This window comes from Trachurus trachurus, assembly GCF_905171665.1.
Source record: "Trachurus trachurus genome assembly, chromosome: 10".
Classification (NCBI taxonomy): domain Eukaryota; kingdom Metazoa; phylum Chordata; class Actinopteri; order Carangiformes; family Carangidae; genus Trachurus; species Trachurus trachurus.
Genome location: NC_139894.1, coordinates 10,715,587 through 10,739,782, shown reverse-complemented (window position 1 = coordinate 10,739,782; position 24,196 = coordinate 10,715,587). Strand labels below are relative to the sequence as shown.

Sequence of the window (24,196 nt, the reverse complement as noted above, 5' to 3'; positions counted from 1 at the left end):
TGACACCAAACAGCCCTGAGATAATGGATGTAATCCATTCTCAACATGCCAACACATCATGTGTAGGACGTCTCAAGAAAACGTTGACGTGTCTGTTTATTAATTAACACTCGACCCCCCTCTCCTCCTCCTCTTGCCTCCTTCTTCGACGGGACTATGAACTTGGGCTCGTCCTGCTCCGTGTTTCGGACCAGAGCCAACAACCCCAAGGTCGACGCCGTCTCATCAATTTCACGGCGGAAGCAGATGGTCGTGTCTTTGAGTCCTGAGCTGCAGAGAGACTGCGAGGCTCAGACCTCCTCCTCCTCGCTCTGTGCTGGACTCGGAGCAGGCCGGCCGATCTCGTGTTTTCTCCCGTTGTGGCTCCTCGAGGTCCAGCTCCTCATTAAAATCAATTTTCCTTTCCACCCGTGAGTTGGAAGTGGGTTCAGGGTGCGTCGGGGCCACTGTTAGAGCACTGGCTTGTTTCCAGTCATTGAGCTGGAAAGAGGAGTTCATGCCTCTGGAGTGAGAACACTGTGCAGAAGGACAACAGGAGACTCTCGACATGGAGGCTGATGCTAAACATTGACCTGTGTGAGAGCTCACCAGGTGGAAACACACTAACAAGACCGAGTCGTCACAGCAGCAGATAAAACATGGACGAGTTCAAGTTAAAGAAAAGTGCTGATATGAACTCTGATCTCTCTGGTTGTTAGAGTTTAAAGGAAAATACCAGTATTACCAGTGTTACTGAGGAGACTTTATGAGTCTAGTTTACATTACCTATTTTTATCATTATTAGTAGTAGTAGTAGTATAGGAAATAAATAAGAATTAGAACCAGAATTACTTTATTGGTCCCTGAAGGGAAATTCTTTTGTCCCAATAGAAAACTGAAAATATGAAGTGTAATATATTTCAGATTGGTAGATATTCAGATATGGGTAGATAAGATTACTTAGCTATCTACTAAATAAAAATAGAATATAAATATTATATTTACCTGTACACAGACAACAAAATGGCAGCAGAGCAGGAAATGACAAGCAGTTTTCGTTGTCGTAGAAAAAACAAACATCTTGAGATCCTGACAGCTCCTGCAGTGTTGTGTGAAAGTAATAATATTTATCCTTCAGCATTTGAAACGTCTTTCCTTTGCACATGTGTGGATATGACTGTATAGCTACATACTGAAGACTGGAAGCCAGCGATTATGGTTATGTACTGTTTTTTTTTTTTTTAAGAAGAAGTCAATCGTCAGGAAGATGTTGGTCTTTGATGAAGATCTGTTCTTAAAGGGATAGTTCAACATTGGCAAATTGGCCCATTGCCATAATCCCTATAGTCATATAGCAGCAGTAGGTTCATTACCTTTAATTGTCGGTGCAAGCTATTTTTAGAACGGCGGAGCAGAGCCGCGAGCTGCTCAGAGCTACGCTACGGAGGCTCATGGGATTTCTTGGTTTCCCTCATCAAACTCATAAAATGCACAATCCAACAACTCCAAAACGGTGGACAAGCTGTGACCTGCACATTCACCGCACTCCACCGTTCTAAAAATAGCTTGTATCGACAAATAAAGGTAATGAACCTACTGCTATGACTATAGGGATTATGGCAATGGGCCAATTTGCCAAAATGTTGAACTATCCCTTTAATGAAACAATGACAAAGTGATCTTTTGGTATCTTTATTTACTGTCCTTCATCAATGACATGTAGGCATCATCAGTTTAAACTCCAGTATTTACATTTTGGTGCAGTGCGGGGGAAGTCTTCATTCATGTCCCCAGTGGGGATCAAACCAGTTAAAGCTGTTTAATAAATATCTTTAGACCACATGTTGGGCTGTTTAACATATCTGACGAATGCAGGCTGCAGATTGGATCAGTTTATTACCGTCGTTCAAGTCTTTTGTTCTCCGGTCTCGACCTCTGGTCCAAGTAGAGGCTCTGCATGAAGATGTGACTTCATGGTGGAGATAACAGAGGACAACGTCAGAGAAGCAGTCGAGAGAATCGCTAATAATTTATTGCGGTGTCGTTTTATGTCCGGCTCTTGTTCGTGACGTCACCTCTTGTCACACTTTTGTCTTTGTTTCACCCGAGGACAGATTGTCTCAGCTCGTTCAAAGAGGATTGAAGCACAGAGCAAAGTCTATTGAATTATCTAAATCTCAGATGTACGACTGCGCACATCAAATACTTCAAGCAGCCGGGATCCATTATGTGTAATTACTCGTTAACTGATTTCTGTTTGACATCTGTTTCATTTACGACCTTTTTCTTCTTCCTCCCTTCTTCGCAGGGGCCACCAAAGACATGGGCAAGATGCTGGGTGGTGAGGAGGAGAAGGATCCTGATGCTCAGAAGAAAGAGGAGGAAAGACAAGAGGCGCTGAGGCAACAGGAGGAGGAGAGGAAAGCAAAATATGCAAAAATGGAATCAGAGAGAGAAAACCTCAGACAGGGCATCAGGGACAAGGTAAAAATACTTCAATTCAGAGTTTACATATGCATGTTTACTCCCTTGCTTACTTCCTTCATGCATCCACTCACATTCAGGAGCTGCACAGTATTAATCACCTACTTTATTTTTTAAATCAAGAGTTTATTTCAAACCATTCGGAAACATTTATCTGTCATTTGTGTTTTTTTGCTCTGCAACTAGTCAAGAGTTGTGTTTTTACTAAAGTGAAAAAAAATCAGAGCACTTTTTCCACCACTGAAGGTAAAACAATGACACAAATAAACTAAGCAACCAATGCGGTGGTTGTGGTTGCCCGGCAACTCCTGTGATACATGTGGTTTAAATCACTGTTTTCATGAATGGAGTCTGGTAGCAGCAGGAAAACAGCTGTTTATCTGCAGGAAGTATGTATATTAGGGTCAACAACTGAGTTTTTTTTTTTTTTAAATTTGACATAAAAAGTCAGAGTTTTTATCTCAGAATCTTAAAAAAAAAAAAACTTCTTTGTTGGCCCTAATGCTTTTCCGTACATAAGAAATTAGCAAAATCAAGAAACAGTATTATTTTTCTCCCACAAGCAATCAGCACTTTAAAGGTGTACAGAAATGGCCGTTTGTCCTGTTTGTCGCGCCGAGTTGTCACGAGCTGCAACACGAGTTTACCCGAGTAAGGAAAACAAATTTGATTGGTCGTTATCGAGCGGGCGGGATATTCAAAGCTTGGGGCGAGCCCGAGCTCCGTGTGTGTGTGCGTGTCTCAGACGTTTGAATGACGGATTACGGATCCAATATCAGTGGCTGGTGAATCGTGTACAGGCTGACGTATAATCCGTGCGCCTGCGTTATCCAATGCGAAAAAAAAAATACACACTTTCATCCCGGATTTACTCAAAAATAGAATTTTGCACAAAGTTTGGCCTACAACGTCTGATAGATGAGTTATTACACTAATTTTATGACCCAGAGTGGGCTTAAATTCAATTTTCTTTTCTGTACACCTTTAAAGGTTGAGTCTGTAGGTTTGTTTGTTGCAGTTTATTTAAACACAACATTAAATTTGGGACTATGCCTTTAAATACAAATCTTAAAATGAACACCATGTGAAGTTGCAACACTTAATTACGTATTTTGTAATTGAGTGACAATAAAGGCTTTCTATTCTATTCAGTTGACAGGTTTCATGTTGAGTACTGCAACACTTTGTCTCAATTTTTATCATTTTGACACAAAAACATGGTGAAATAAAGACCTAGATAACCTCATCAACACTTTATGAACATGTTTATGTGTTTTTGCTCATGTTTAGGCAGCATCCTTGTGTCTCTCCTGGATGAATTAACTTCTCCGGCGTTTATGTAGCTATAAAACATTTCAGAGTTTAAACACAGTGAGCCACATGAAGTTCAGATGGTGATTTAACTCTGTCTCTGAAGCTTCAAGACCTTTTTTTTAACCTTTAAAAAAAAAAATCTGACTGACCCTTCTCTTGTCTTGCCAAGACCATCTTGTCTTTAATAAAATATTAAACACGACTTACTTCATCAATCTGTAATGAAATGTCAAATGACGATATCAAAGCAGCTGCAGTCTTTAGTCAAACTTGGCTAATATTTCATATTCACTATTTGACTTGAAGACGAGAAGAGTTTTCGGCTCCTCCATGTTGTGAAACTGTCCTCAAGAGTTTGCAGAGCAGCTCCGACTCAGCCGCTCTTTACATAAGTTTGGGAACAATTGCGAGAGAGTGTAGAGGAGGCAGCGAGCACGATATGACAGCATATCTTTGGAAAGTGTTTGATTATAGCGAGCGGAGAGAGGGGCTGACTGAGCGTGACTGTCAACTGATGCAAAGCCTTTGTTACCGAGGAGCGAGTCTGAGAGTGACACAGAGACTGAATGAAACAGATTGCAGCAGAACAAGGCAGAGCGGCGTGCAGCGAAGGAGGAGAACAAACAACGGAGCGGGAGGAGATCCAGAGGAGAGATCCACCGACCAATCACGACTCACCAATCATGGTTTCTGTCAGGGAGGAAGAAGAAACATTTCCAGTGTGTTGAACTAAGACTTCTGCTTCTTGAATCCTGCAGCAAAGTGTTTCCAAGCAGGCAAATTCATTCCCTCTTATTTGACTTAACGGATGAATATGTCTCCGTCTCTCTCATGCTCAGATATTTGAGGTTCATGCAACATCTGCAAAATGTTCACTGTCAAAGGCTTTTACTTGGTTATTCCTTCAGTATTTTTCATTCATTGTGCAATAACATTAATCATTCACATGAACTGAAAAGATGGTTGCACCATAGAGTTAGCAAAATGTTACCACTTTGGCAGCTGGACTGGTTGATGCACATTTAAAATCAGGTCAAATTGCACGATTAAATTAAATCAAAAGCATCATTATGCTGATTGCATGTATGAGAAGAGAGCTGGGGGGAGCAGCAGTGACATCCTGGCTCTGATGCTATGACTAAAATGAGAGAAATGCATAAATAATCGTCATTTATTTAAAATAAATAGTAGAGTTAACACAAGAAGATCTGAGGAAACCCACAGGGGGAAAAACCAGTGGTGTGGGTGCATGTGTGCATGAGTGTGAAGAGATGTTGGCTGGATGAACACCAAACACTGTGGGGAGCTGAGACTGAGCGAAGGAGGGAGAGAAAGTCTTGAGGGGTGGAAGCACAGAAACGTCAAATTAAAGTAGGACAGAAAAGCTGCACAATATACTTCAATATAAATAAAAACAATTTTGAAAAAGGTAGGAAAAAAAGCAATAAAGAACAATAACAGGACGACACCACATAAAAGCAAGTCGTGATATAAGAGAGGTCAGTGATTCTGCCTCATCTCCTCCAGCCAGTTGTTCCCAATGTAACAAATCAGGAGAAATAATAAAATAATAAAAACACAAGACATTTTCGCCAAAGTGTGGATGTTGTGTTACTTCCTGTTGGCCAACCTCAGTTTAGTCAAATCCCAAATGTTTTCATAGGATTCATTTCCTTGGTTTAGTCATAACATTATATTATATTACATCACTGAGCTACAGGCAGACTTGGGAAGCAAACATATTAAACATCTGTTGTGTTCGTATACACTTTTCTCCTCGCCTCACACACAGATGTTGCCCCTGCCCTCCTGCACATCCTCACACCAGGTAGTCCTTCCTCCTTTAAGATATTTATTGCTCCAGAATCACATTAACGCGTGCCTGGGAGAGCAGCTAAGAGGTCACGGAGGAGTCCAGCTCATTTTCCACATCTCTGCCTGGAGCTCAGCCATCGCTCAGCCTGTTGACCTCCCTGTGCTCTGCAACCTTTCCCTTAGCAGTCTTAGCTGTATTGATTTGTGCTCAAACTATAGGACCTCACATGCACAAAATCTACTTTACAGGCTTAATGCCTGAAGAAAAGGGGCGACAAGATGCTGGTCTCACATTGGAGTTAGAGCTAATATCATGCGCTGTCCATCTGTTCAGATCCATAAAAGCTCCAGGTTCAATAAAAGGAAACAGGATTTAAACTGACAGGCTGCATTAGGAGTGGATCGTCTCAGCCTGTCCAGACTTGTTTGTTTCACATCGTTGCTGTTGTGTAAAATCTCATATCTCTAAAGTATGAGCTTCCCACCAGAGACAGACTCATTTTTGACATAATTTGCCGGATTTTCCGAAATAGAAGTCAGTCCCAAGGGTTCAGAGCTTGAACAGAGGAATAAATGACATGTTTAAACATCCTATGGTCTTCATCAGCGTTAAAATTGACAAGAAAGGGAAAGATTTTTTTTATTTTTTTATATCAGGTCACATAAAGGTCCCATACTGTTTAAATATAATAAAACAGCTTTAGGTGGTAAATTAAGCACTGTGAAAGTATCAAAGCCCAGTCCACAGAGAAATGCACACAGCCTGTATTAAGAAACTGAGCCTTAAAGAGGAAATGAAACAGCCAGCCAAATGAATACAGTTCATTAAACTGATTTCCAGTGTGCTTAAAAATTGTCAAACTAACACATGAAACGTAACCATTAAGGAGAAAATTTAAGTTTAGTTTAGCATTTTTCATTAGTTTTTTAGCTAGTGCGCAGCCATCTTTGTTGGACGCCAGTGTGTGACGTCACTGGATTGGTTGGCTCAGCTGGCCGACAGTGAAAGTGAATGAGAACTACAGACAGAGACGGTGAAAAATTAAACTGTGGAGGCACAGGATCAGAGTTGACACCGGGGAGACCACTGCTGCATTGCTCCTTCATGTGACGAGTTTTACAGTGTTAAAACGCAGAAAAAACTGTTTGTTTTCATTAATTACGGCTAAAAAGGAGCCGTACGGCTGCCACGGCTAGCGGAGCTAACAGCAGAGACTCATCCAGAGGAAAACTAAGAGTAAGGAAAGTTGATCTTTCACCGGATCAACCGACTACAACCTGACGTTACTCCGTCAGTTTTCAGTTTCGCTGCCTACAGCGCATCCTGCTCTGACCGCAGGTGAAAATCACCGCGTGGAGAGAGACGCGGAACCTCCACACACACAAACACACAGCAGCGATCTGATGTAACATCGGCTTTGACTGTAATAAATAACCTTCATCACCACAGTCTCCCTCATCAACACAATGTCCGACCAAACAGCCCCTCTCATCCACACAGTGTTCACCAAACTACAGGTTTCACAGCAGCATCTAAACCACAACACCTCAAAAATAATAAAAAGCGACCTGATCACAGTCCTCCACACATCCTCATCCTCAGCAGAGACACAGCTTGATCAAAGTCCAGGAAATATGTTCTTACCTTCACTCTTGTGTCCAAAACAGCCAGCTGCAGCAATCATCCAGCTCCAACTGTTTAACTGTTAATAATCCACCACGATACCATTCCCGTTTACGTCCCGTTTACATCCCGTTCCTCGCGACCAGCGCGTTTCATCCATGAATTGTGTGAGAAAAAAAAAAAAAAAGTTTTTAGCGCTGTTTCTGATCGGCCCACTCAGTGGTTTTCTCCCGGTCTAACGTTACTTCCACCGGGACACGGCCCGCTGCTCGGTTCGGACGCGGTGTCACGGGCGGTCTGGACCGGTGGTCTGGACTCGGTAACGTTACCAGGTCCAGAGATGATTTACTGTCTCTTCCTGTCAGCCTCGTCAGGACACTTGAAGCTAAAGCTAGCTAAAACTTTTTTTTTTTTTTTTTCACACAATGCATGGATGAAACGCGCTGTCCGCGAGGAACGGGATGTAAACGGGACGTAAACGGGAATGGTATCGTGGTGGATTATTCCTGTCACTTTGTGATGTCACAACAAAGCAGTCACCCAAAGCCCCGCCCCCTCACCAACTGGACCCACCTCCAACACTTTACAGGATTTGGTTTCTCTGAGTTTTTATTCTGAAATCTGCTCTGTTTTGATTGGATTGCTCAGAAAACAATCAGTCAATCAGAGGAGACACTTGTTTTTTTTTTGGTTCTTGTGGATCAACGCCACACATAAAACACAGGAGAAGCGGTGAATTCATCAACGATTAAACTATTAATCAAGTTATTTTCATGTTAATTTCCTTTTGTCTTCATTTATTGAATTGTTAAGAGAAGAACAATTACACAACACCGTTACAATCAAGGTGTCGGAGAAGCTGATTTCCCAGCAGCTGTTGTTCTCTTTAATGTTTCAAATTGCAATTTTGTGCTCAAACATGCTCTTGATTTAATAAAAGTCTAATGGGACCCAGGGTTTTTGTAACCTAATCTGTAAGTATTGTATAGCACACCTACCGAGTGCCTCTGTCTGTAATTGGAGCATAAAATATCCAGGAAGGTCAAATTAGAGCCAGCAGCGGTTGGAGCTTCCAGTGTTAGCTCAACAAATAAACAAAACAAAGCAGTGAAACCCACATTTTCAACTCCTGCTGCTGCTGCAGGGGGCGAAAAGCTCTGATGTGCACTGTTGTTTAACTTCATATGGAAGCAGCCGTATGCTAATTTGTGCAAATGAAGAAATCTGAATTACTTTTCCAAGAGTAGTAATCATTTTCAACCAATTTACCTCAAATGCACGAGATGATCTTGTCACACCTCACACATTTCTATCTTTAGACTTAAAACTGACGCTTTCTGAAGTCACAGAGACTTACCCCTGTTCAACAACTGTAAAAACATGACTACGTTAAACCCTAGTTTTTAAATATATTCTTCTCTCCTCGTCTCTGTGCTCACAGTATTTTAATACAGCTGAATTCACAATGAAGCTGTTCGCATTTACATTTGACTGTTTCTGTTGTCAGACGGTGGAATAAGTTTGAAATACAACTGAAGCACAATGAGACTAGCTCATTTCTACGCTGCTGCTCAGACAACCATGGTGCCATCTGACACAACCACACGAATGGGAGTTAAAGACGACAGTTGTGCTGCAATTTCGTCTATATCTTATCAAACGATCACTGACAGAGAAAAGTTGTCAGTACATGTCAGATGCCATGCAGTCACCATTAAAACCCAAGGAATTTCTCCAAACAGTTGCTAAATTTGTCAATAGGTGCTTTTTAGAAAAGTTGGCAGAAGGGTCATACAGGTCAGGAAATCCAAACAGCAGCTAAATTACTTTCTTGCTAGATCGTTTTGAAAGAGCAATGATAAGAGAGTAAACTGTAATACTCATCTGCTCGTCCAATGGTGTAACTTTGTCACTCAGTCAGTCAGTCAGTAAAAGAAGGACAGATACAGTAGCTAGTCAAAAACAGTGACCACTACTGTCCTGACAATTGTTTTATACACACGAGTCATTTCCTTCTCCTCATAAAAAGTGTAAATACTAAAATGTTAAATTGTTCCTCAGAGATTTACTAATCTGGTTTTCGAATTGTGTAACTCCTTCACTCAGTCAGTCAGTCAGTCAGTCAGTCAGTCAGTCAGTCAAAGTAGGACCGTTACAGCTACCACAACCACCAATCTCCTTATTTACATTTTATACATTTTATGAGTTGTTTCAATCTCCTCATTGAAAGTCTTAAAAACACTACTCCCTCATCTTCACAGTCCAAAGGTTCACAAAAACACCAGAAGTTTCACTTTGAGACAAAAATGCAAGGCACTAAAGGACTTTCTTGTTTGTGCTAGATTGTTTTTTTAAACTGTAATACTCGTCTGGTCGTCCAGTGGTGTAACTGTGTCACTCAGTCAGTCAGTCAGTCAGTAAAGGCAAAACACCAGAAGTTTCACTAAATCACTCTCTTCTGTTTCCTGTCCAGTACGGCATCAAGAAGAAGGAGGAGAAGGAAGCCGAGGCAGCGGCTGCGATGGAGCAGGCCTCCGAGGGCAGCCTCACCCGTCCGAAGAAGGCGGTTCCCACCGGCTGCGGCGACGAGGAGGAAGAGGAGAGCATCGTGGATACGGTCATGAAATTCATCCCGGCCCCACTCATGGATATGTTCAATAAAAAGTAACAGTGTTTTTTTTTTTGTTGTTGTTTTCTTTTTTGGGTGAAATCTCATTAACTTCTTACAGCGCTCATCTAAACCAATGCCGGACCACCCTCCCCTGCCCAAACCTGCAGTCATACCTTTCTTCACCCCTCTCCCGCCCTGTCAGCCCAACTTCTAAGTGTCCTGGTACCGCATAACGTGTCATGACTTTGCCCCTTGAGTTTAAATATCTGCTCTCTGACGGTGGTAGTGACTTTTTAATCTCTGGTACAGAACGTCTCTCTTGACAACTTCTGATTGACTCTACGTTAAAAAGCAGGTCCCACCGGCAGAGATCCCGTGTTTCTAACCTCAAGTCAAACTAATGCCACGTTTTGCCACAAAGTGTCCCGCACTTAGAAAAAGCTGAGACATCATCCATCATCCACCCTTTTTGTTTGTAAATAGACTCGGGTTATAAGAAAAAAAAAGAGAACTATATGAGTGAAATATGACATATAACAAGATGACTAAGAGTATAAGCCATATTTTTAACTTTTAAGAAATTATCCAAATCATATCAAAATTTGATTGAATTTTCCTGTTATGTTCTTGCTAATATTTGATACATACGATGTATATATATATACTTGCATTTTTATTGGTTCTCCGTTGTGAGGATTCACCCCATGAACTGTCCCTTATGTTCTCGTTGGTTTACTGTGAATGTGTAAAACGAGCACTGGTAAAGTCAGAACATCTGTAAAACCAGAAAGTGAAGGAATTAATCATTTGAAATGAGATTGTTTTTTGTTTTAATTTGTTTTGTTTGCTCTTTCCTTTTTTTTTAAGCATGCAGTAAAACTTTGGTGAAGTGAAGTACACTTATGGATACCATTTTATTAATTACAATGAAGCGAAATACATTGATATTTGAGGCAATAACTGGTTTTCCATATTCATTTAATTGACGTCATACCCACCGTGTACAGTAGGCGATAACTGACTTTGGGTCTGAAATGTTCTTCCATGGGGTAAACTGTAAAATGTTCTCCATACCTAGAGTTCGTCTCAAATCAGTTAAAGGAAATTATTCTTATTATAAATTCACTTACTATACATGTCTGTGGTTTAAACATTCAGTTTAATCGTGTCCTGTGGCAGGTGTCGCTCGCTCTGCTTTTGCAATAGGACGAGTAAAAGTTTGACCAGACTAGCTGATTTCTTTCTCTTTTTTTTACATTTTCATAATATTTTTTTTGTAAAAAAAAGAATATAAACTTCACAAACACAACTTTTGTTGTGAAAACACTATATGTGAACAGACAGTGACAATAGTGCAATATATAGTTCGAAATGAAGTTGTCCTGTGTCCGTTGGTTTAACTGATTGGAGTGAAGTCCCAAATCAGCAATAACAGACAATCTTCATAGTTGTGTGTGTAAAAACTTACTCCTTAATGTGTTAGTCAATGTTAAAAGGCACAGACGTGTCTTCATTGTGACAGTGAAGCGTTTGTAGGTCAGACATATTTGATTATTAAAAAAAACTAAAGAAGGAAAGGGGGAAGGTGGGACGATATGTGTCATGTTGTTAAACTTTGTTCAGTCACGTCACAGAATGACGAGCACAACCGAGGTTTGTGTTCACAATCACAAACCAAACGTTAAATTCAAACTGCAGGTTTCCAGAGGCAGGCGTTAGCACAAACGCTCCATGATAGATAATGTTTACCTGTCCTATAGACTCTGGGTACAACCAGTCTAATGGCACAAATCTAAAGGGGGTCATATGAGCATAAAACCCTAATACTTCTCCATATGCCTTGTTGTTTTTTTATTTTTTTATTTTTACTTTCTCATTCATTCCACAGTGTCTTGTTAAAACATTCCAGATATTTCCGACATTCCTCCAGACAAGTGCTGGTTAACACACAACCTTGGATATTTACAGTAGGCTCCAGTCAATGCCTTGTTTGCCTACGTCATGAATAATCTGATGTTGTTATAACCTGAAAATAGAGTACACTAGAGTGAATCTAATATACACAAAGATTCATAACACGACCAAGTGATTGCAGTTTCTTGAGCTGCCGTGTAGGATACAGAAAAAATATCAATCCCACATGAAGTCTAAGGGAAAGCTTAAATGTGCTATTAGCAGTGATCAGTCGACTCTTGTGATAAATTTTGTTAGAAAATGTTTTTGTGATCAACATGTGCACAGCTGTTAGTTGTAATCAAGGTTTTCTAGACCAACTTTTCTGCCACATTGTTTTTTTAATCAATGCTAACTCTTGAACTTGTGCATTCCTGTGGCATAGACGAGGGGAAATTTAGCGTTTGTTAGCGCTTTGTGAGCTCTGTAATCATGTTGAATATAGATATTACAAAAAAGCATTACAAAAAAATACATAAGGACACAGTGTGGTGTGGTTTCACCCTATAGCACATTTGTTGAACTTCCTGTGAGTTAACGTACTTGTAAACTGCCTTTTTACCAGCCTCTGTTTTAAAACAGTGTGTTAGCATTAGCATCCTTCTGCTATGGTTACCGCGCAATCATCAGCTCTCCATTGTCAAAGCATTATCCAATCAAACCAAAGAATAGTGCTGATAGTAGTAGTAGTAAACTTAGACAAGAGGTTTCATTCTCATTTAGTTACTGCATATCTGATTTATTTTTGAAGTTCTCAGGTATTCTAGCTTTAAGTTTTTAATAGACATTTAAACCATAACTAGCCTTCTCTTAGCATGATTAGCCTTCTCTGCTAAAAACTGGACACTTCGATTGCCAAGGGCCTAGCAAGCCTGAACCAACTTTTTATTTTATGAATGACATATCTTCTTGTTTGGCCCAAGAATAATCTATAAAAGCTACGATTACTGCCCCCTGTATAGGACTTTCCCACCAACATACACTTTACAAATACATTGTTCGCGTGTGCAGTGCATCAAGCTGCCCTGAAACTTCATTCAACCCTTCGCATTTTATCAACCAATATCATCATAAACCCATTAATCATCATCTCGTCAATACCGATTGATTGCGCTCTATATGGCTTATAGACCACTGCCCAAAAACAAACTGCCCAAGTCATGCGTAATCAATATCTCCAGCCGTCCAGTAGCTATAGAAACCCACCTCAGTTCGGAGTCGCTCATTTGTGCCGCCGCCGCTCATACAGCCATTAAATACAAATATTTAAAATACTGCCTGAAAAATATGCCACTTCAAAAAGAAAAAAAAATTACTCCTTTTGATGTGACTTGAATGTAACTTGTCTGATGTTTCTCTCTCTTTGCATCTGTCTTTCTCTGTTCTGTACGTGTTGAGAAGATGCTTAACTCTGGTGCAGTATTTTTCTCTTTCTTGTCTGTAGCGGTCCTGTTTCTGTCTTTTGGTGGTTGGTATTTTATGAAAAACAAAAACACAAAACAAAACCAAAAAAAAAAAAAAACATGTTTATTTGGTGCAATTTTTTTTTTTGTACTGCGAAATCTTCTCACCCTTCTCCCTCAGTCCCTCCCTCCTTCTCTTCTCTCCTTCCCCCCCCCCCTTATCTGTTGACAAAATGTATGCATGCTTATGGTGTGCGATGTAGGCAAGGTTGTTGATATACTCGTTTTGTGTCCACTGTGTTTCAAAAGCTCCACCTGTTAGCCTCACTGCATGCCATTTTAGACAGATATTTCAGTCTGTAACTTTCCTGCAAAAATGGAATCACCGCACACTCTGAGAATAAAAGTGATTTCATATAATTTTTTCATCGTCTTGTGTTTCTGCATTCAAACGGTTCTGTGGCAGCCGACTTCTGGCTGCCGCTCCTTCTGTGTGTAAAATAAGAATAAAAATTGAATTTAAAAAAACAAAAGTTCTCATAAATATACATTGATAGCCTATATATGGAAGCAGACGTGCAGTTCATTTCTGGTTTGGGAGACGAGATCATGTGACTGAGATGTGACCTGCAGTCATTTCCCATTGCATGGCATTCATTCAAGGAAGTAAATGTGCAAAGACCTTCAATGTATAATCACATGTTACTGTTTCTGTCTTTCATCTCAACATGGCTGTTGTGCATTTTCTTTTTTTCTTTTTTTTACATTTGATTTTTTTTTTCTCAGAAGGAATTTCAACATCTATTCAATAAAAGCAAAAAGGGCTGTAAACAGAATGAACTGTGTCCTTCAAATCGTGATTGGAGCGTTTTTAAAAAAAGACCAGCTGACATGTGATCATGTCACAGCGAAGCAAAGTACAGGGCAGCGACATCAAAGTGATGCAAACAGCATCTCTCTCTCTCATTGCAATGTGTTTGTCATAAGTGGCTCTGTGATACGAGTATCAGGAGAACGTTTTTTTTTTTTTTTTAAATCAAACAAATCCACTGAAAAGATTATGGGGGAATGCCAAGTAAGGATTAGGGATGGCAGTGACTTCTGAGCTTTTTGATTCCAGCAGGAAAAAGGAGGCCAACATTAAGACAAAATTAATTGAATATGACGATTTAACGTTTTCTGGTTTAATGCTCATCAAACTCTTGGGTTGGATCTTTAAAGCGAGGATTGCTGGCATCACCTTTCAACACACATGTTGCAAAAATACTGTCATGTACTCTATTTACCCTCCACTTATAAAGTGTGGCTGCCGTGCCAAGACAAATGAACACAGTTGAATGCATTAATGTATTTAGTGCTCTTCTGTGTGGTACATAAATAATTACCTTCAGTTGCCTGATGCATCAGACATCTTGGTTGTACGCTGTCATGCTTCGAAAAGCACATGTGGTTTGCAGAGCACAGGAGAAAACCAAATCTCTCTCACTGTCTGCTGCAACAGATGTTGAGTTATTCACACTCTGCTACCTCCCCAACACAAATGCCACCATAACAGAGGCAGGTTTCTATGAACCAGGTTCCTATGCAGCTTCCAGCCTTGGCTCAAATGATGAACTGACTTCTAAGACAATTCAGGGCGTTCACACTTACTGTACAGATCTTCATTTTTTTTTTAAGGTGTTTATTCCTTCAATATACTGTGCATGAATAGGAGCTTCACCATGATCAAGGTTTGGTTCAGTTCTCAAGCATTTAAAGGAGCTATTTCTATGTTTTGCTAATAGCCACCGTTAGCATTAGCAGCTGTTTGGTTACCAGTCTTGGGAAGACGTCAAATCATCTTGGTGTTTAAAGACAAAACAAGACCAGACAAGTTTATTTGTATAGTCCATTTTGACAAACAGTTTTTCCCAAAGGGCTTTACACAGCAAGCATTTCAGACACAGAAATACGTCCTCTGACTCGGTATCGGAAAATGATGCGAACTGGAGTTAACTTCATATCAGACTCGAACACCAATCTCCTGTGTCTTATTATTGTGTTTTATTGACTGATTCATCCACTCTAACCTCCTCCTGATGTGTAATTACTATGGCAACTAGATAAGTCATAACCTGCTACACAAACGACACATGGGGTATTTTTTCACAGTTTGTTGTTACATCAACTGTGCTAAATGTTTTCAAGAGAAAGTTCTTCGCCCAAGAAAAACTAATTTGCAGCTTCACCTTCACATTTCACCTTTTCCAACCTGAGAGACTATCAGGTGTCCTCTCTTCTATTATACTCATGTGCCATCATGTTCACTCAGACATTTCTCAGAAGACTTCACTGCTCTGATTGTGACAGAGCTGCAGAGAAAGCTTCACTCTGCAGCTGCTTTTCCTCCACTTCAGGCCCATTGAGCACACACAAGGGTCTTGGCTCCTCCTCTGCAATAAAAATCAACACGTTTCCCTGCAGGAAGTCGAGGTATAAATCAATTCCATTAGTATTCATGCTCAGAGGTAGCCGTTTCACACCGAGCTGCCTTTGTGCTTTCTGAGAAGCACCGGGGCTGCGGTTCGGGGAGAGCCATGGCTCGATTGATAGCCTGTAGACATGCTACAGTCAATGTCAATTAACTGCTCTCCACTGGGCACCGCAGCCAGTGTGCACAGGATGGGAGGTAAAATCTGAGAAATATAATTTTGTTCGGAGGCTGGATGGAGGATTTTCCTGCGCGATGAGATGGACAGAACTACCATTACTTCAATATTGCACATGCACATTGTTGTTTTGATTGAACTATTACCTTCATTTTGAAGCAAGTGTGACTAATTATTTTATGTCTTTAGATCATTGAGGCCCTGTAGGTCAGTCACATGCAGTGGCTTGAACCACAGAAACAGACTGTTTCTGAAGTGTTGGGCATCATAACTGAGTAAGAACAGCCTGTTATCTAGATTACTATAGCCAGCTTGTGGCCATCTACTTTTAAATAGCCACACTTAACCCACTTGTCAAACACAATGTTGACGCCTAAAGGTTCAGCAACACACACTGCATTACAGGGAAGATTTGTGTTTTCATAATGAACCATTCCTGCACAGCGACTAAAGTGTAACTCAGACACTGAGTCACAAAGCATCGGCAGCAAAACACCCAGTTGTTTTGAACAGAGCAGAGGTCAGTTTACATAAGAGAAATTGTTGATCCAGGTCAGGAACATCACTATCTCATGTGCAGCAAATGGAGTATATGACATCGAAATAAACAACCAATGACCTGCACTTCCACCACTGGCATGCAGTAAGCAGATGTTCAGGGTTTTCAGCTTTGGTTTCCCTCAATCACAACCAAAATGTCCTGGTTTTCATGCTGCATGTGGAGCTTGAACGTCACCTCACATTGGCACCAACTGACTCACTCATTGAGGTCATTTCTGTTTTTCTGCCTCTTGTTGATGTAAAAGCAAACAGGAGTCTGTGGACAACAGGCTGCACACAAACACAACAAACACAGCGCTCATATACTGTATGTTTACATGTTACATATCTAACAATAGCTGTGTGTATGTGTGTGTGTGGGAGCAGTGTGAAGCACAATAGGCTCTCATCTGCGTGAGCGACAGTGCATGACCAGCAGAGGTGAATTTCCATAATGCAAGACTAATGCACAGAGACAGCCAACCACCCTGAGAGAGCTTTGTTGGTTTTCTCATTGCATTACATTCACTGAACGTATCGAATGCTCTGCACACAGATTTCTCCTCTTGTTTGCATATTTTCATTATATGCAAATGAACGCTTGAGCGGTAAATGTGATTTTTTTTTTTTTTTTTTAATCCATCAGACTGCACAAGAGGAGAAGTATCAGCCTCCACCTCAGCTGTGAATCCAGGCGACCTCGATGGGTATCAAAGCATCCCGGAGAGGCTCTGATTGACAACTCCATTGGCGCGAGATTGCAACGACCGCGGCGGCTCAGATGAAGCTATAATAGGTCTGTTAATGACTAAAGTAGCTCAGAGAGCTCCTCTCTCTCCGCCCGTATCAGCGACAGCCATGCGAGCTGCTTTTCCATCCACCTCAGTGGCAAGAGGTCTGACGTATTATAAGGCGTTTAATTTGAGCACAGGACTCTGAGGGGACGTTCCTGCTTTTTTTTCTCTCTCTGTGTGTGTTAAAAAGAGCCGACAAATGGGCTGAAAAACGATATATATTTAAAAAAGTTCAGTTAAAGAGCACTCCTGACCTCAATTAGTGAGCATTGCTCCTCTGAGTCTGGCTGGAATATGATGATGATGTCTAAGTCTTTGCCACACAACCTCTAAACCACTGATCTAATCCTGTGCGGAGGCCTCTGCATTATATATAAAAATGTCCTCCCTCCATAAATAGCAGATGAAGCCCGGTCGTATGAATACTGCATGTTCCTCCGTAAGGATTTCAGTGGAGTAAACAGGATGTTTTGCTCCGTCTATAAATACTGCTGCGCTTCAATAACGTTTCCTACGGGGAACTTGTCACTCTCGTACTGTTCTGATGTGCTGCTTCTCCTGTCTGCTAAAAAGACATCATCTTACATTTCATCAACCAGTGCCCTCGCTGTGAAACCAGCTGTGGTGCAGATTTAACTTAATATGGTTCAGGGAAGTGTTTGTTTGTTTGCGGTGCTCCGATTCACAGCATCTGGTGAAAGTAATATTCTACTGCATTTAAAAATATGTTTCCTTTGCTTCGCTGCTTTTCTTGCACTTTCTGTCTTCAAGTGTTCAGGTAGGATTATTAAGCAGTACGTTTCTTTTATTTTTCTCCAACCTGTCATGCTTCAATGTCAAACAGACAGAAGGAGTGGAGCTACAGTTAACAGGATCTGCTGATCTGCAGAGTGTGTGTGGTTAAATTGATGCTTTTCAGGGAACTAGATGTGCTTCAATGCCCGGAAATAAGAATAATAAGAAAGTACCTCCAACATATTGTGACTCAGTTTGACAGAAACACGATCACTGGCTTCAAAAATGGAGTCGATGGACTGTAATAATATGAAAGACGCTTCTTGTCTTATCAGCACTTTACAGTTCATACAGTGGTTTTTCCCACATATTTGGTATTTTTCTATCACTACAGCGTTTGTTATTTTGCTCAAGGACTGGAATCGAACCACCGATCGTCTCAGGGGTGGTAGAGCACATCGTCCGCTAACCAATGAGTTGGTGGTTTAATCCTCGTCTCCTCCAGTCCAGATGTCAAAGTGTCCTCGGGCAAGATAAGCCACAAATGTCAGGTCAGTGTTAGACATAATGTGCAATATATGTACGTAGATAGCAGTGCTGCGTTAAAGTGACTAGAACTGTGTAAAATGTTATTTAAAGGGATAGTTCGACATTTTGGCAAATTGGCCCATTGCCTTAATTGCTATAGTCATATCAGTAAGTTCATTACCTTAAATTGTCGGTGCAAGCTATTTTTAGAACGGCGGAGCAGAGCCGCGAGCTGCTCAGAGCTACACTACGGAGGCTAGTGGGATTTCGGTTTTCCTCATCAAACTCATCAAATACCCAATCCAACAACTCCAAAACGCTCTGGTGTACAAGTTGTGACCTGCACATTCACCACGCTATGAGATTATAATGTAACGTTGCGAGACAGAGTTGTTTTAGAGGCAAATACAAAGACTGCTTGCTGAAAAACTGTCCCTGAAGGCAACGTGCATCAGCGGTTTTGCATGAATTTACCTCTAAAACAACTCTGTCTGGTAACATTTTGTTATTATCTCATAGCGTGGTGAATGTGCAGGTCACGACTTGTCCACCAGAGCGTTTTGGAGTTGTTGTATTTGATGAGTTTGATGAGGGAAACCAAGAAATCCCATTAGCCTCCGTAGCATAGCTCTGAGCAGCTTGCCGCTCAGCTCGGCAGTTCTAAATATAGCTTACACCAACAATTAAAGGTAACGAACCTACTGCTATGACTATAGCGATAATGGCAATGGGCCAATTTGCCAAACTGTTGTACTATCCCTTTAAGGACCATAAAAGCAAAGTGTGATATAAATGTAAGTCCATTCACCAGTTAGTGCCCAACCTGCCTGCAGAGCCACATTGTTCACATGAGTGGACAGTTCAATCACAAACACTGTCCCAAGTTTCAGTACAGAGACAGAGGACAAATTGAAATTATTTTGTTACCAGAGCTCAACAGCCTGAGAGAGGGGGTGTAAAAGTAAAAAAATTTTTGTTCCTCTAATAACAAGTGTATCATCTTGGATATCAAAACTTCAGGTACAATACACAGGAATACAATAAGAGTCTCTATTTGAAACGCTGAACACCCGACCCGACCCGACAGCGTGTCAGAAACCTCTGCTGTTGTTCCCCTGGTCTGTTTCCTCCTCTCATCGCTGAGCTACGACTTCTCCTACTCCGTCCGTTTGTGATGTGACATCACAGTCGTGGTTCTGGTGTTTTTTACTCAGCGTGGTCTTATTACTTTCAAACACAATGCACTAAATATTACAGCACACTGGACTAAAATCTGCAGCTCGACTTCCCAGAGAGGGGCTCCGTTGGATTAAGCTCTGCTGAGCCGCAAAATTGAACTGCCAGTCATCTATGGAAATTTGATAACAGAGGGTAAATGCTCTGAGCCTGACATCTGAATTTTGACTCTGGAGCAGCCGAGGCAGAGGGGGCTGTAAGAGCAAATCACGCCCTCTATTTCAAGTATAGAGTCAAATTTTTATCACGGTGTGGCACAAATTTGCCTCATGGGGCTTTAACAACCTGTACACCGGGGCTATTCAATTACAAAACTCAGTCGGGCCAGGTTCTCAAACCAAGACATTTATCTGGGCCAGACATTTTTTTAGCGGCTGGTGAGCGGCAGGTAATAATGTAATATTAATGTTTATTAATCGTTTCCTATTAAAATGTGGTCACCTTTGACACAGGCACATCAGAAAGGTGCATAAAAACATTGAAACAAGCTTAAAGGGATAGTTCAACATTTTGGCAAATTGGCCCATTGCCATAATCCCTATAGTCATAGCGGTAGGTTTGTTACCTTTATTTGTCGGTGCAAGCTATTTTTAGAACGGCGGAGCAGAGCCGCAAGCTGCTCAGAGCTATGCTATGAAGGCTCATGGGATTTCTTGGTTTCCCTCATCAAACTCATCAAATACACAATCCAACAACTCCAAAACGCTCTGGTGGACAAGTTGTGACCTGCACATTCACCACTCTATGAGATAATAACAGAACGTTACGAGACAAGAGGTAAATTCATGCAAAACTACTGATGTGCATTGCCTTCAGGGGCAGTTTTTCAGCAAGCAGTCTCTGCATCTAAAACAACTCTGTCTCGTAACGTTCCGTTATTATCTCATAGCGTGGTGAATGCAGGTCACAACCTGTCCACCAGAGCGTTTTGGAGTTGTTGTATGTGTATTTGATGAGTTTGATGAGGGAAACCAAGAAATCCCATTAGCCTCCGTAGCGTAGCTCTGAGCAGCTCGCGGCTCTGCTCTGCCGTTCTAAAAACAGCTTGCACCGACAATTAAAGGTAACAAATCTACTGCTATGACTATAGGGATTATGGCAATGGGCCATTTTGCCAGAATGTTGAACTATCCCTTTAAACTGAACAGAAACTGAGGTAGTAGTATTATTTGAAATAAGAAATGAAACATTCTGATCATATCTAAACCTCAAAGTGCATAAAGAACAATATAATATTCACAGTCTGGGCCACTCGGATACGGATACGGATAAAAATTTATAAAAAAATAAATGTTATACTGTATGTCTTCAACATGGTAAGATAATGGATGACACACAACCCATTTGACACCATGAAACCCAAACAACAACAAAAAGAAAGAGGCAAAACCAAGCACATACAGTGAATCACACATCATGGGAGAAGGAAACAAACATCCTGTAAAGCTGCAGAGGTGAGGGGGAGTCTGGTGGTCCTGGAGGATGAAGATAAAGTCCAAATCACCTGGAATAAGACACCGGGAGCAGGCGAGAGGAGAGGATGGTCGCTGGTCCAAAGAGAGGACAAGGAGAAGAAAATAAGTCCTTTACTGGATCCACTGAATGTGTAGTGGATTAACTGAAACTAAGACTGTGACCAGGCCTGAAGTAATCCGAGTATAAGGCTGTAACAGAAGGATTTCAGCACCAACCACAGAGAGAAAAGATCAAATTTTAGCTGCTACAACAGTGAAAAAACAAGGTCTTGGTGACTTCTTTAATGTGCTGATCAAAAGACGATGTGATCAAACGTCGGCTCTTGGCTACTGTTAAATAATCAAACTGGTGTCAGTGTCGAGGCCAGGCCCATGACAGGATCTCGGTTTTATTTTTAATTTTTTTCTACATGCATCTTCTCTGCAGAAGACAGATGGACCTCTAATTCGATCATGAGAGAACGGCCTTCAGCTTTTACAGGAAGATAGAGGAGAAAGAGAAGAGGAGGAAATGCTAGTGAGGCAAAGAGGCTGTACTGGTTCCCAGTGGAAACACTGTGATATCTTATTACCAAAGTGTTTGATGAAACATCTGGGCCTCTTCAGCCCATCTTCCCTTGTTGTGTCTCTTACCCCGCCCACATTTCCTCTCATGCAGACTCGAGTTGTGACTGTTTGATCCGTCCAGAAAACCAATTACATATAGCTGGGGCAGCCTAATTGTCTCAAATTTAATTTAAGACACTCATTTGTTCCACAGTCAAGAGATGGGTGAAGATTTATGCAGAGGGACCCGGTGCTGCTTCAAGCAAATGGGCAGCTTTGAAATTGAAATGCCGGCTTTTGTACGAGAAGCAGCACTGGACAACTCATGGTGTTCGATGTGAAGTCAGTGGCTTAAAGAGAAGGTCATTTAATTTGAGCTGCATGATATTTATGCATGAGAGCTCGGTGCTTAAAATGCAGATTCCCACTCACTTTAAGTGTAGTGTAATGTACATTAGCTCTAGAATTAACGGTTAACTCCATTGAATTTCTACATTCGAATGCAGCTTTTCAATTATGTGCTCCGGGGCATGCAGTTCAATATTAAAGGTCCCATACTGCAGCCAATACAGTGAGATGTGCATGTGTAGTGTGATTATAAAGCAGCTCTAGGTTCTATATTAATACTGTGAAAGTATCAAAGCCTCAGTCCACAGAGAAATGCACACAACCTGTATTTAGAAACTGAGCCTTAAAACCAGCCGTCAGGACTTCCTGTCACTTTGTGATGTCACAACAAAGCAGTGGTCAAGCCCCGACCCCTCACCACCTGGACGACACCATCCAACACTTTGCAGAATTTGGTTTTCAGAGATTTCAGAGTGTTTTACTCTGAAATCTGCTTGAGCTGTAGCCTATAGGACAAGCCTGGGAGAGGAGATGTAAAACCACAAATATCTTTTTATAGATGAACACTTAAGTGTAAAATATTGGACATTTAATGAACAAGTCTGAAGACAGGATGTAAAAAAAAAATCATTACCCAATTTAAGTTTAAAGTTAGACGATTATTGGGTCATTTTCAAGGGTGTACAGACTCATTATAAACTGGGACAGTCCACAACACAAACTTTTCCAGTTGGAGATTAAAATAGGACACTGGGATTTTTTTTTTTTAGACATGCTACTTATCTGTGACACACCATGTGGATGTTTAAGCCTGGGCAAGAATCAGCTGATCGAGGCGGAAGAGATGGCTGTGCTGATGTTCAGGAGGATTTTCTGGGAATGCAGGTGGAGTTTCTGACCCAGAAATGATGAGAGCAGATGAAATGGACATAATATGGGTGTAAAGTCTACACCATGCAGTAGTGAACCTCACATCACACATTAGGGTTTTTCTCTTCTAAGGGATGAATGAAGGCGACACATATTTTTTTAGATTTTCTTTAATTAAAAATCACCCAAAGAGGTGGCACAGAGGCGACATGGCTTTTCATTAAATACATTCAAATATGCTCGTTAATGCAGTGAGTCAGAACCTGCATGGGATCGCTTGAGTGCTTTAAATTGTAGTTACTGCACCGGAAATTCATGCAATTTTCTCAGCGGATTGTGCAACCAATAGAGATCCTCACTGTGCAAATTGCACCTAAAATAGAGGTTGGAGCAGACTGCATCATATATTAAGTGAACTGCAGAACATACGTTTGGTCGGGCAGAGTAAGAAAAGCTACGCTCCACTTCCTCAACTGTCAACAAAATAGTGAAAAGGAGTGGTGTGAGGGGTTATAATTGGGATGTGGGAAAAAGGGGAAAGACATAGTCGCCATAAAACCGGAGCAAATATACAGAGTCCAGAAGATCTTGCAGTGGTCACACAAATTCATCCAATAAAATAAACGTTTTCATATTTTAAAAGGTAAAATTCTTGCAATATTTCTACAAAAATGTGAAATGGACAACCCAACTGCTCGCATCTAAAACAAACAGCAATAAGGGGGATTTCCAGGTCATGTTTATCAGTCATGTTGGAGGAAACAGCTTCTGTTTATGACGGTTAACTGAGCGAAATGACCTGCGGTGACCTGAGAGGCAGCCGTGATAAGAGCAGGTGAATTATGTTAATGCTGAGGCAGAGGTGCTGTGGTGCTGCCTCTCTTATCTCCTTTAGCAGAAGGAACAGTGGACAATACAAGGCCTGAAGTGATGCATCCTGGGAATGGGGATGCAGAGCAACATGTAGCAAAGATACTATGGCTTATTATTACATCAAGGTTTTTCAAGGTCATGATATCGGAAGAGTTACACAAAGGCATCGCAAAGACATGCTTTAGATTCCTGAAGATGTTTTATTCCAAAGGATTCTTCAACTCTTTGTGTCTGTACGAGCTTTCAAACCTTTTGTGTTTCTATATGTGGAAAATGTGGAACGGACTGAGTGCAGAACTAAAGCAACATCCAATCATGACCTTGTCCAAAGAGCGGTACAACAAAAACATGGAGTTCATGAAGTGCAGAAAGGAAGAAGGGCTTTGACATTGTTTAGTTTGTTCATTACATCATTATTTT

At 41.0% G+C, this 24,196-nt stretch overlaps 1 protein-coding gene across 1 annotated transcript in view; it reads left to right on the top strand.

The window, feature by feature from the left end:
• LOC310992510 (complexin-2-like) overlaps window positions 1-9,884 on the top strand; it is a gene marked incomplete at its 3' end in the record, with an annotated part of 62,411 nt that extends 52,527 nt beyond the window's left edge. The window contains exons 3-4 of the mRNA XM_083980593.1: window positions 2,288-2,463; window positions 9,690-9,884. Of these exons, the coding sequence (XP_083836719.1) occupies window positions 2,288-2,463; window positions 9,690-9,884 (371 nt within the window). The remainder of the gene's footprint in view (window positions 1-2,287; window positions 2,464-9,689) is intronic.
• Window positions 9,885-24,196: the final 14,312 nt, after the last annotated feature.